At 46.1% G+C, this 12,776-nt stretch overlaps 1 protein-coding gene across 5 annotated transcripts in view; it reads left to right on the top strand.

Annotated features, from left to right (window-relative positions):
• Positions 1–7,366: 7,366 nt before the first annotated feature.
• The window catches only part of KHDRBS1 (KH RNA binding domain containing, signal transduction associated 1), a 17,198-nt gene continuing 11,788 nt past the window's right edge, over positions 7,367–12,776 (top strand). For 3 of the 5 annotated variants that reach the window (XR_003537053.1, XR_003537054.1, XR_003537055.1), the window contains exons 1-5: positions 7,367–7,664; positions 8,198–8,314; positions 9,343–9,489; positions 11,388–11,524; positions 12,341–12,554. Coding sequence is in view for 2 of the 5 variants with exons in the window: in XM_027701288.1 (XP_027557089.1) it covers positions 7,617–7,664; positions 8,198–8,314; positions 9,343–9,489; positions 11,388–11,524; positions 12,341–12,554 (663 nt within the window). In the remaining 3 variants the exon portion in view is untranslated. The remainder of the gene's footprint in view (positions 7,665–8,197; positions 8,315–9,342; positions 9,490–11,387; positions 11,525–12,340; positions 12,555–12,776) is intronic. The other 2 variants (XM_027701288.1, XM_027701289.1) reach the window with 2 other exon arrangements.

A 12,776-nucleotide genomic window follows, 5' to 3' on the forward strand; every position in this document is an offset into this window, starting at 1 on the left:
AATTGGGTATTTCGCTGTTTAATTTCAGCCTAATCCAGCTCAGATCGAAACGCAGCCGCAGAAGTTTTGTATGTGTTATAATGACGCTTATATTGTAATATAATATACTATGCTATATTATACTTTATCATATTATACTATATTATTCTAAACTGGGTCATACTATACTAAACTATATTACATTGTACTATATGATATTATACTATATCTTACTATGGTTTATTCTACTATATTCTACTATACTATATTATATTATACTATATTATAACTACACCATATTATACTACACTGTATTATATATTATATATACTCTCTATATTATATATATACACTCTATATATTATATATATGATATATATATATAAAATATATATCATATATATAATATGTAATATATATTATTCTATGCTGTGTTACATTAGCCCTTGTGGTGGTGTAACCCCAGCCAGGCAGAAGGACAATTGTAAAGAGAACCCCGTGGGTTGAGGTAACCGTTTAATGATTGAAATAAAATGTAATAATGATGCTAAATGTGCTGATAATGATGATAATTGTGACGGTGAGGAGAGGGAGTAGAGCTGGTGCCCGGTTGCTCACAGCCCACTAACTGATAACCCTGAGCCCCTTCCAGGTGATTTCTTCCAGTTTGAATACTGGGAATGACAGTCCGTGGGTGGAATGTCCCTTTGGACAACTCAGGTCACCTGTCCTGGCCAGTTTTTGGTGCATCTCCTCACTGGCAGAGCAGAAGACTCTGAGGAGTCTTGGGGGAAATGGTGCTCAGGAACAGCCCAAACATCAGGGTGGCAGTGATGGAATTCTCATATAAATCCCCAAATTCTCGTGTAAATCCTAAAAAAACCAGCACTATTCCAGCTGCTGAGAGGAAAATGAGCTCTGTGCCAGCCAAAATCAGGGCAACCCTTTGATCCCTAGGGAGAGAAGGACCACAAAGGACAACAAACCCCGGGGGGTTCCCACGTAGCAACTGCTGGAGTCCCGGCGAGCCACGATTTGCCATCTCCGTGGTTTTTTTCCCTTCTGGAAATCTGCCTGAGAGCTCGTTCTGTGCTTCTGCCGAGCCCGAGGAGGGCCTGGAAATGGCAGTCTTTGTTCTGTGCCCAGACGAGCCTTCTCCTTCCCCATCCCACTGTCCAATCGCCTGGCAGCTTGGATTTCCCTGGATCTCCCCGGTGCAGCTGCTGCACCCGCCTTCGGGGCCTCCATCCAGCCGATTCAGCTGCCTCCAGACCCCGGAGTCAGCTTAAAAACGGGAATGGGTTAAAAAATCTGCCACCACTCGCTGCTTTACGTGCAGAGTGGGGAGCTGGGAGGCACCCAGAGCAAGGATTTAATCTCCACACTGGGTATTTATCATTCTGCTTTTAAATGATTTAATTTTTTTTTCCCCCCCTAAGGTTTAAAAATGCACGGTTTTGGTGCAGTGCTGGAGGTTTTATTAGCTCCTTCAATGCAGGGAATAATTGTTAGGAATTGCTTTCTCCCACTCTGCAAACAACCGGGGTGGATCGTCGCGGGTAAACTCGGCGTCGCCCGCCAACATCTTGATCTAAATAAATTAGTTTTCTAATCCGATTTTTCCATCAGTTTAATGGTTTTGATTAATAAAACCCTCGAGCCAGCTGATGCTCGGCGGTGATGCCTCCCAGTCAAAGGAAATCCAGGGAGTTTGGTGATTCCCAAACAAAAGAACAGCGTCCTCAGCCCACTTTAGGCAAAGCCTCGTTCACTTGAGGGGTGTAACAAGGATTTATGAGGGTGGGTTTGTTGTTTGGGGTTTTTGTCATTAATTTAAAAATTGCTGATAGCAGACTGCAGCTTTGTGAGGCTTAAAACTGGAACAGCTCCAGATGTTTCGTGCTTGCTTTGGGCGTTTTAAAAATCACTGTCTTTTGGGAGCATTCGCTGTTAGTCCCGATTCAGGATGAGCAGAAAAACCAGGAGGAAGAATCCGAGGTGAAATGGTGGGTTTAGGTGATCTTTAGGTGGTTTCAGGTCAAGTCTTTTTTTGCCTGGATGACCCCAAACTGCTCTGGATCGCTTGGAATTTCCTACTGCTGTGGCACCCTTCGGGGATGTCGTGTTGGAGAGGCTGCTGTGCTTTGGAATTTCAGCCTGGGCCAAAGATGTAACACACACACACAGAGCCAGCACAACTCCAGCAAAATGACTTCCAGACACAGAACTGGCTGATATTGAATGTCAGCAGAATTCCTCTTCCAGCCTTTTTTTGGGAGTGGAAGTTGCTTGGCCTCCCTGCCTCAGGGAGGGGGCCCTGCAGGAATCTTGCATTCAGCCTAAGACTCTTAATATGTTAAAGTTGTCTGAAATACTGTTGTGGTTCTGAAGCTGCTCAGCATTTCTAGAGGAGATTGGCTTTATTTAGGGCCTCGCAGTGAAGGGATTAATATTGATTCCTGACCCACATACTGTGTGATGAAAAGGCATAAATTGGCTACATTTTCTTACCCAGCACCCTGAACAGAAACTGAAAACTGGGATTTCCTGCACCTTGGAATGTGATCCATGTTTCACTCCTGGGATTTGGGGTCTGTGTGACCCCACGGGAACAAGAAACCCCTTTTCCTCCCTTGCATTTGTGCTGTGGGGGGATGCTGGTGGTGTGAAAGGCACATTCCTCTCTGCTTCCCTGCTTTGGGAAGACAGAAGACATCCACCTCTGTGTTAGCCAGAGGTGGGTTTTGGGTTTTTTCAAGTTCCTGTGGTATTTTTAGCTATTTTTATTTCATGGAGAAACTCCGAAGTGAAAAGAGCTGGTCACCTCTGAGCTTCCTCAGCTGCAGATGGATACCTGAGCTGTGTCATTCCACCACATCTCCTTGGTGCTCCTGTTAAATGCAGCCCTTTACATCCCCAAAAATGTGGGGTGGTCAGGAGGGGTGGGAATGGGTGGTGAGGGTTGGATTTGGAGCGTGGAGCGATTGGAGTTAAAGCAACACGAGGCAAAGCAGGGAGCAGCTGGAGGTGCTGGGGGACTCCTGGACAGAATTCCCTGCTGACTGTGCTGGAATCTCATGGCAGGTTCAGTCTGTGCATTCCTAGGAAGGGGAAAGGAAAAAGGGAAAGTCAGAGGGGTGGGTGGTGACTCACCAAGGAACTGAGCACAGGGGTTGGAGGGGGCTGAGGGGGGCTGAGGAGCTGTGCCTGAAGCTTGTTTCACATGGAGTCCAGGCTGCCCTGAAATGGAGATTATCTCAGCTTCTGTGCTTCCAAGCATAAATCCTGCCCCCAGAGGAGCTGGCACTGCCACCTAAAATTGTCCCCAGATGTCTCAGGCTGTGACACGCCCAAATCATTTCACTGGTGCCCTTTTCAGTGTATATTTTGCTAAGCTGTGTCAGTGTTACCCACTGCTGGTCTGCTGCCACTGCTGGGGCTCTTCCTCTTCCCACTGCTGTCCTGGGAGCTCTCCCACCTGGAATATGTCTCACAGCTTCCCTCTCCCTTCCTGCATCCTGCTCCTTTCCCTCCCCAGTGCTAGTGGCAGTTTCTGTCCCCTCTCTTCCCAGCAAAGCAGAGCTGTTGGCCCAGGAATCCCAGCTGGAATTCCCAGGAATACAGGCTGGAGGGTGTATTTCGGGGAGGAAAATGGTGGGATTAGTGTTTGCAGCTTCCACTGTTGGCAGAGTCCATCCAGGAGCTTCCCCTGCTTCTCCTCCTGTGGGATCAAACTAGTGAAGGAGGTCAAGTCTCCCTTTCTTCCAGAGGCTTCTATCCCCAAACTATCCGGTTTTAGTGGGTTTTTTGGGGCATGGGGTCAATATTATGAATAAACAGAAAGTGCCTCTGCTCTGCAGAGCACAGATGTGCTGCAGGACAGCGTTTGCTATGATTTTGTGCTAAGGAAGAGCTTGGGGTGAGCTGAGGAGCAGTGGCTGGGGATCACTGTGGCCCCTTGTTACCAACCCCCTTTACCTGCCCCGTAGGAGTCCTGCTGAGCCAATGCAATCCCTGTCCCACAGAAGTCTGGGAAGCGGTGCCACCCCTGCCAGCAGTGCCAGCCCGCTGACATTCCCCGTGCCAAGCAGGTAACCTTCTGCTGCTCCTTTAAAACCCCCCCCTGGAATGGGGACTCAATCCCTCCAGGGATCCCTGCGCTTCTCCTCCCTGTCAGTGACTGCTCTGACAGCTGCTCCCACTCCAGTTCACCCAGCACTTCATCCCGTGGGTCCCTTCCAGCTCAAGATATCCTGGGAGGTTCCGTGTTGTGTGGCCGGAGCGTGTCCAGATGCCGCTGGAATGCGGAGCAGTGGGACACGTCACCAGGGGCATGTTTTTAATCCTTCCTCACACCTATTTCCAGGCTCCAGGCTTTGTTCTGGGAAGGGGTTTGAAGGGGACTGCTGGGTCACCCACACTGACCTGAATTCCAACAGCTGGAGAACGTGGGGTTATCCCTCTCCCACATTTTATACTCCATTTGAAGGCGTGGATCCGATGCTGCTTATTTTTTTAGCATTTTCTTTTTTATTTGTTTGTTCATTAACTTTTGCCCTCACAGACCAATTCCCAGATGTCATTCCTACTTTTGCAGGAGGCAGGATGGATTTTTGCTGGGTGTGGTGCATGTGAACTGGGATTCATTGGTTTGGGACTCTGTCCCAGATCCCCTCAGGCTGCACAATTCCTTCACTCAGGCCACCTCAGGGGGCTTTTAAGACTCTCTAATTCACAACAGACAATTAAAAATCAAAATCCTATTCTTGAAAGACAAAAAAATTTGTAGTTGCATTGCCTGAATCGAGTTAAGAGCTTCTGACCCTCACTTTTATGGCTGCATAGCTGAGGGTTTAACAACCCAGAAGATGCCTCTGGGTAGTTTAATTTCCATCAAGAAAGTTTTAGGGTGTTTTTTTTTCTTATTGTGTTTATAGGAAACACTTCTTGTTTCTATGCAGGATGCATTTTCAGAAGTTTACATACTGTTTTAGGAAAACTGAATTATTTCAGAAGTCAGTTCTATAGGGTTTTAAGTCATCCCTCACCAGTGAAACCTTTAGTTTCCAAATCTTGGTTCTCTGATCATGTTCTTGTATCTAAAATTTAAAAAAACTACATAAAACCAATCAAGGCAGCTCTTTGTCTTATTTTATAAATTTGACAGTGTGTGAACTTGAAGGGGTTTTATGCTTTTGCATTTTATCTTCAGAAAATCGCTTCTTTTTAGAGCAAAAATCAAGAAATCTTTTTGCAAGAGATTTTATCCGGAGTTGTTTTTTTTTTTTAAGGAGTCATGGTAACACTTCTGTAAGGGAGCCAAGGTGCTGTTGCGAGCAGAAATACAAAATTCAGGCATTTTGTCATAATTCTGTGTCCTGGTTTGAGCCCGGGTGACAACCAAGCCCCACCCAGCCCTCACTCACCCCCTGCCCTGCTGGGATGGAGGAGAGAACTGGGAGGGTAACACTGAGAAAATGTGGGTTGAGATGAACAGTCCAATGGGTAAAGCAAAGCAAACCAAGGAATTCATCCCCCCACTTCCCAATTTCCCAGTGGTTGGGAAAGCAGAGCTCCCATCACACCCAGCCGTGACTTGGGAAGGTGCCATCACTCCCAACATCCCCCCATCCTTCTTCTCCCCCAGCTTCATCCACTGAACATGACACCACATGGCCTGGAATATTAACTCTCTCCCACAGTCTCCAGGTTCTATGTTTAGATCTCTCTAAACTAAAAGCCAGTTTTATATTTACTGGGTCCAGAACCGGAAAAATTAAAATATCGATTATTTGGTGATGTTTTCATAAGGGTTTGGTTTTTTTTTTCTGGTTGCACATGTGGTTTCCTGTGGTCTGCACCACTTGAAAGTTGCTTCTCAGCCCACGGGGTGGTTGCCTGTCCAGGAGGGTGATGGTGACCCATTGGTCATGTTTGGATGATATGAAAATATTCCTACATGGATAATATGCTGGATAATATCTGGTGTAGAATCATTAAGGTTGGAAAACACCTCATCAAGGTCATCAAGTCCACATGTCGAGCTTCTGAAACTTGTAAATGTCAAAAGCAGAGAGTTTGAGGCGAACAGAAATCACAGGAAATACGAGATACTGCAGCTGCACTGTGGAAATTCTGGTAATGACTAAGCAGGTGTTGGTTTTGTTTTGCAGCTCAATTCCAGCTCTGTGTATAATCCTGTGAAGTGTCTCTTTCCCCTGAGATGTGAGAAGTACTTAGAGCACTCTCGACTCAGAAAATGTGTTTCTAGTCCTGGGGTTTGCTGGTGAAATGGCACAATTTAACTTTTAAGGGAGGGTCGTGCTCCTGATAAACACCTGTAAATAATAATTCGTGGTGGATTTGGATGTGACCAATTTGGGTTGGTTTTTTTTCTTTGTTGAACCAAAGAATTCCTCATGGTTCATCACTAATTTGGGATTGTTGGATTGGCTCCAGATTTGGGGGAACTTCTCATTTAGTTGTTGGCCTTTGAATAGAAATTGTCCATGACTGGACACCTCTGGAAAGAACAAGCTCTGGGCTGTCTTCTTCTGGGTATTATCTCTGTAACGAGGAAAAGTGCATTAATGACTAAGAAATGCCTGCCTGGAAGAGGATCTTGAATTTTCTCCATGTGGGTCACATCCTGCCACCTCTCAGTGAATTTTTAATTTCCAGGCAGGTTTAAGGTGTTTGTACCAGCTCCTAATTGACCTCCCTTAACGACCTACTTCCTGCAGGTTACTGGGATCTGTCCCAGATCCCCTCAGGCTGCAACATTCCTTCACTCAGGCCACCTCAGTGGGTTTTTAAGGTTCTGTGATTCACAACAGACAATTAAAAATCAAAATCCTGTTTTGAAAGGCAAAAAAAATTTGAACTTCTGACCCTCACCTTCATGGCTGCACAGCTGAGGGTTTGAAAACCCAGTTAGTAATTATTTGTGTGATAAAGGTGAATTCATTTATTGAAATGAAGCTGTGAGAATTTCCTAAACCAGACCACACTCTGTCTGACTCACTGGGTTGTTGTTTATTAGGATTGGTTTCAACTTAACTTGAAATTCGTCGTGTCAGGATGTGTTGACACCACTAATTAAATTATGGATTTAAAATAGCTTGTCCTGAATGATAAAAACCTGCCTCATTTGCTGATTTCTGCTGCATTATAGCAAATATGTGTAGTTTTAGTGCAATTGGGGCTGGTTTCTTTGTGCATTGAGGGGTCTACATGTGGGTGCTGTGTTCAGGGCACAGCAGAAGGGACTCACAAAACTCTACTTGCAGTTTCCTGCTCTCATTTGTTAAATTATTTGTAGGCCATTTTCTGCTGTTCCTCCTTATTTTTGTCCATTATCCTATTTTTAGCCTCTGGAATCCCAGGCTGTGAAGGGATTCCAGCACTAAAGAGGTGGCCTGTCCATGTTCCATTAAGACCATTCCAAGTGTTGATCCATTCACTGGGAATGAGGGTGGTGTGTCCTGTCACAACTCCAGCTCTGAACTTGATGCTTGTTTGAGGAATATAAAGCAGCCCTATTTTTATCTTGTTTAGAAATTGAAAAAATTCAGAAGGGTGAAACAACAAAGAAGGATGAGGAAGAGAACTACCTGGATTTATTTTCCCACAAGAATATGAAACTGAAAGAACGAGTTCTGATACCTGTCAAACAGTACCCCAAGGTGAGGGCCAGAAAATAGCTGCTGAATCTCTGGGGTTTGCTTATTTTCTGTGGATTTTGTGGCTGACTGAGAGATAGTGGCTGTCAGAGTGTCAGCAGGAGTTAATCCACCGTTCCACCATCACTGGGGAATTTTTCCTGTGCAGGCTTGCAGGATCTTGTTTCTAATATATTGCATTTCTAGAATGTCTCGGGATAAAGCTTAAATGGTGAGGCATAGCTGGGATATTTTATTGCTGGGATGGACACTTCCATGGGTAGAGCTTTGTGTTTTTACAGTTAAAAAAACTCATTTAACTCATTAAGACTCTGCTGCAGAGTAGATGTTAGAATTAAACACTTCAGGGGAGTTAATTGAGCTTGGTTTTTCTGGTGGAGCATTTTCTTCATAAAAAGAATGTTTTGAAACTTAAATTTTGTTTTTTGTGAGGTGAGGAGCAAATGTTTTTGTCAGCCAACATGACATTAAGAAAAGCTTCTGTTAAATCTGCTGGACTCTGGAGCTAATTTGTTTTTTTTTTAATTCACTTACAGTTCAACTTCGTTGGAAAGATTTTGGGACCTCAAGGCAACACCATTAAGAGACTTCAGGAAGAAACTGGTGCTAAGATTTCTGTGCTGGGGAAGGGCTCAATGAGAGACAAAGCCAAGGTAAGGGCATCACCTTGAAAACATGCACACACATAATTCCTTTCATACTCTGAGGCAGTGGCTCTTGGAGCATTTTGTCAAAGATTAAACCATTCTAATCCAAAAGCAAAGCAGCAGGAATTGTTCTGTGCATTGTTGGGAGCAATTGGATGGGAGCTGAAGTGTGATGTATGTTTTCTTTATGAGGAGGACTCATAAACCAGGCATCTTGTGCTGCCCTGTACCCTTGGATGCAGAGATGGCTTATGTGAGACATGAAATACAAAGTTTATAAAATGAGAATTAATCCCAGTTGCTCCCTGAAGAGTCCTTCACTAAAGGAATATGTTTCCCCTCCATAAAAAAAAATGAAATCCTTTTTCTAGCTGTTCTCTCTGAAGTCCTTGAATTCTCATGGTTCATTGAAGATCTTGGAGCAGTATGTTCCTGGTAATCTTTAGTGAATCACAAAGTGCCAGGAGGTGTTTTTATAACAGGGAAAAAAAATGAAAAGAATGTTTGGGGTTTTTTTTCTTCCTGCTTGTTCCCAAAACTGAGCTAAGAGTCAACAGAGCTGTAACTTAATTCAGGTTTTACTGGAGCTGCATGAAAAGCTTTTACACTTCCAGCTTGTTTGTAGCTTCTTAAATAACTGAATAACAGTCTGAGTAACAGAAGTGTCTCACAACAGAGTTACAGAGTCTTGTTTGAGGCATCAGAGCTTCATGAGGTGGTGAAGAGCACCTTGGCAGAAAGGTGGTGTAGAGGAGGAAGAACAACAAGCTGGGATATAAATCCTGGGGTAAAAAAATTGGCCGGGGTCGATTAAAATATTGCCATTAGCAAAAATAAGTCTCCTGGAGAGGCAGAAGGTGGAAGGCGTAGCTCCAAAAAACCCTGTTCCAATCCACAGCCTGTTTGCATGATCTGTGTCCAGATGCTTTTACAGATGTCTCCTGTTTTAAGGCTCAGAAAACAGGTGAAAGAAAAGCAGTTTTCCTGTGTGTGTTGTTTCAGCTTCAGGAATCCCTCCATGTGCTTTGTTTCAGGAGGAGGAGCTGCGCAAAGGGGGGGACCCGAAATACGCTCATCTAAACATGGATTTGCACGTCTTCATCGAGGTTTTTGGGCCCCCCTGCGAGGCCTATGCCCTGATGGCTCATGCCATGGAGGAGGTCAAGAAATTCCTTGTTCCAGTATGTATATGCTGGCACTCTTTTTTTTTATTTTTGAAGGAGGTGGGTGGGTGGTGAACCTGGCTCAGGATGGGTGAGATCTGCACAGTGTGATCTCACTTGGGGTAGTTGAGGGAACCTGGAATATTAAATCATAGAATCATAGAATCATAGAATAGGTTGGGTTGGAAAAGACCTCCAAGATCATCAAGTCCAACCCCTGATCCAACTCCAATTACTATATCATGGCACTAAGGGCCACATCCAATCTCTTTTTAAAAACCTCCAGGGATGGTGAATCCACCACCTCTCTGGGTAGGCCGTTCCAATGCCTGATAACCCTCTCTGTAAAGAGGTGGCAGCTTCAGATAACCCTGTTAATCCCACAGGAGGTATTTATTATTCCTCTAACCATGATTAGAATGATAAAAAAACCATACAGGGCAGTGGTATAGAGCACTTGGAGGAGGTATTTCCTTCCCAGTACGAGCTGTGGATGCTGGAGATGAGCAACTTGTCCAGCTCCACGTGCCAGGTTTAGTGGGAGAATAAGTCTGGCATGAAAGAGAATTCTTAGATGGGTTCCTCTGACTTGGAACTGTAGAAATCCAGCTGGAAAACTTCATTGTCAGCTCAGAAACTTAAATACAGTGGTGTGAGGATGAGGAGGGTGAGCCCGGGCAGCTCAGGAGCTGTACTCATTGTGGTGACTGTTTTCTGAGACAACACCTGTTAAATCAGCATTTCTGCTGCTTTAAATGTGGATTATGTGAAGGAACATTATTTAGTAAACCATGTTTTTATGCAGGTGCCACTTGTCACCTGCTTGGGGACGTGTTTTTACTGGTGAACTTTGTAAGACCTTTGTGGCCAGATTACTCTGTTTTAAGCCAGTGTGTAACAGGACTGTGCTGGAGTGTTCCCTCTGAGGGTGGCAGAACCTGAAGGAGTCTCTCACATGTTTTAAAATCACAGTGTTGCTCATTAAATTAGGGGGGAAAAAAATGGGAAAGACCCAGGCAGTGTTCCTGCTCAGCCTGTAACTCAGAGACCTCATAGAGGGATTCATAGACCCTGTCACTGCTCCATAGGTGAGCTTGGAGAGCTTGGAAGTTCTTCCTGAAGTACCAAGGACAGGTGGAACATGGGAGCAGTGGGAAAGGCGTATGGATGGTGTGTGTTTGCCTGGGTCTGACACAGGGAGGAGGAGAGACTGTGATGTGGAGTGTCTTTGAAGGAAAGAGGTCGTGTTCAAGGAGCCCCTGGGATGTGCAGAGCTGCCAAAGCAGCCTTGCTATTTAAAGTGTCTTCTCTGTCCCTGCTTTCAATCCGTGTGTCAAACCTGGGAAAATGGACAGGGAAGTCACTGTGGAAGCCAACAGGGCTTGGAAGACACATCTGGGAGGAGACTCCTCACTTTGTGGTGTTGCCGTGGCACTGGGTGTGAGGCTCTGAGGTGGGGTGTCCTGGCTTCCAAGGGTCACTAGGGATCTGTGCTCATTCCTGAGGCTGGATCCCTCCAGATCCTCCTCCTCCTGTGCCAGAAACCTATGAGGAATATGTAAGGAATTACATCTGTTTGGTGTTTTAATTCCAGCTGTGTCTTAGGTACTCAACATGACTGACATAAGATTGCTGTGGAGAAGTGGCCACTGGGATGGGGCTGGGTGACATCAGGTACCTCCAGCAGCCCTGTGAGAGAGATCCCCTTCCCAGGGACCAGCTGTTTGCTCACCTGAGCTCCTGGGCACGTGTTCCTTCTTTGGAGAAAGCTGAGCAAATCCCAGTAAAACCAACCGACAGATTTTAATTTAGGACTGTTCAGTTATTTTTATTCCAGCAGAGTAGGCTGGGATATCCCAGGGCACAGCCTGGCTAGTTGGCTTGTTCTCTGGAACTGACTGTCTCCCCTTTTTCAGGATATGATGGATGATATCTGCCAGGAGCAGTTCCTGGAGCTGTCCTACCTGAACGGTGTCCCGGAGCCCAACCGCGGCCGAGGAGTCCCCGGGCGGGGAAGGGGAGCAGCTCCCCCACCCCCTCCACCCGTTCCAAGGTATCTTTCCCAAAAGCACAGACCTGGAAGTGCTGCATTTTGCTCACAGTTGTCTTGTCAGAGGAGGTTAAACTGCTTGTTCTTGCACATCAGCTGTCGGGCTCGACCTTGGAATTTGGCCAAGGCTTTTCCAGCCTTGTGTTGCCTGGAGCACGCTGGCATCCGATGTTTTGCATGTCTCGAGATGTAATCTAACACAGTGGGTGTCTTCTGTGTTATTTTTGATGTCTGCAATCAATAGTTTTATAAAGTAACCTTTCAACAATTGGCCTGTGAAGCTGTGTGTAAACAGATCTTGTGCAGCCTTCAGCAGAACAAGCATTTTCAGATTAAACTGGCGTCGTTTGAGAGCTCTGGGATGGCATCATTCTGTCAGTGCTGTCAAGGCTCTGGGATAAATTGGCAATAAAACTGTTACTATAGTTCTTTCTTCACTCCCTGTTTCATGGGGTAGTGTCTTTCCTTCTGCCTGTTCAACCCTGACGTGTCCCTCCTCATCTCATCACTGATCCTTATGGGTCTGCAGGTCTGGAAACCATCCCAGGTCAGTGAATTCCGAGAAATCACCTGCCCAAAGTCCTGTATCACATTTATTCCTTTGCCTGTACACCTAATGCAGCAGAATTCTCATCCCAAGGCAGGTTTTAGCAAATATTTCAAGGGCAACACTGTTAATTCTCGTGCTGATAAAGCCTTCATGGCTTTGCTGATGGCAGCTCTGTTCAGTTACCGAGTTGTTGCTTTTTAAAGCAGATACAAGAAGCGCCCTCAGCATCCTCACAGGAGCTGCTCACAACCCTCTTTCTCTCCTTCCAGGGGCCGTGGGGTTGGTCCCCCTCCTCCTCCTCCTCGGGGGGCCCTGGTACGAGGGGCCCCGGTGCGGGGGGCCATCGCTCGGGGGGCCACCATAGCCCGGGGGGTGCCCCCTCCTCCGGCAGTGCGGGGGGCTCCTGCACCCCGGGCACGGGCAGCTGGCATCCAGAGGATACCCCTTCCTCCTCCTCCTGCGCCAGAAGCCTACGAGGAATATGTAAGGAATTATTTGTCTTCGGTTTTCTAACTCCAGCTGAATGTGTCTTAGATATTCCACATGACTGACAGTAGGTTGCTGGGGAGAAGTGACCACCAGTGGCAGCTGGGATGGGGATGGGATCACCAGTGACCCCTGGGATGGGGCTGGGATCACCAGTGAGCACTGGGATGGTGCTGGGATCTCCAGTGAGCCCTGGGATGGTGCTGGGATCCCCAGTGA

Source organism: Neopelma chrysocephalum, unplaced genomic scaffold (genome assembly GCF_003984885.1).
Source record: "Neopelma chrysocephalum unplaced genomic scaffold, ASM398488v2 Primary Assembly neopelma1_155, whole genome shotgun sequence".
NCBI classification, from domain to species: Eukaryota; Metazoa; Chordata; class Aves; order Passeriformes; family Pipridae; genus Neopelma; species Neopelma chrysocephalum.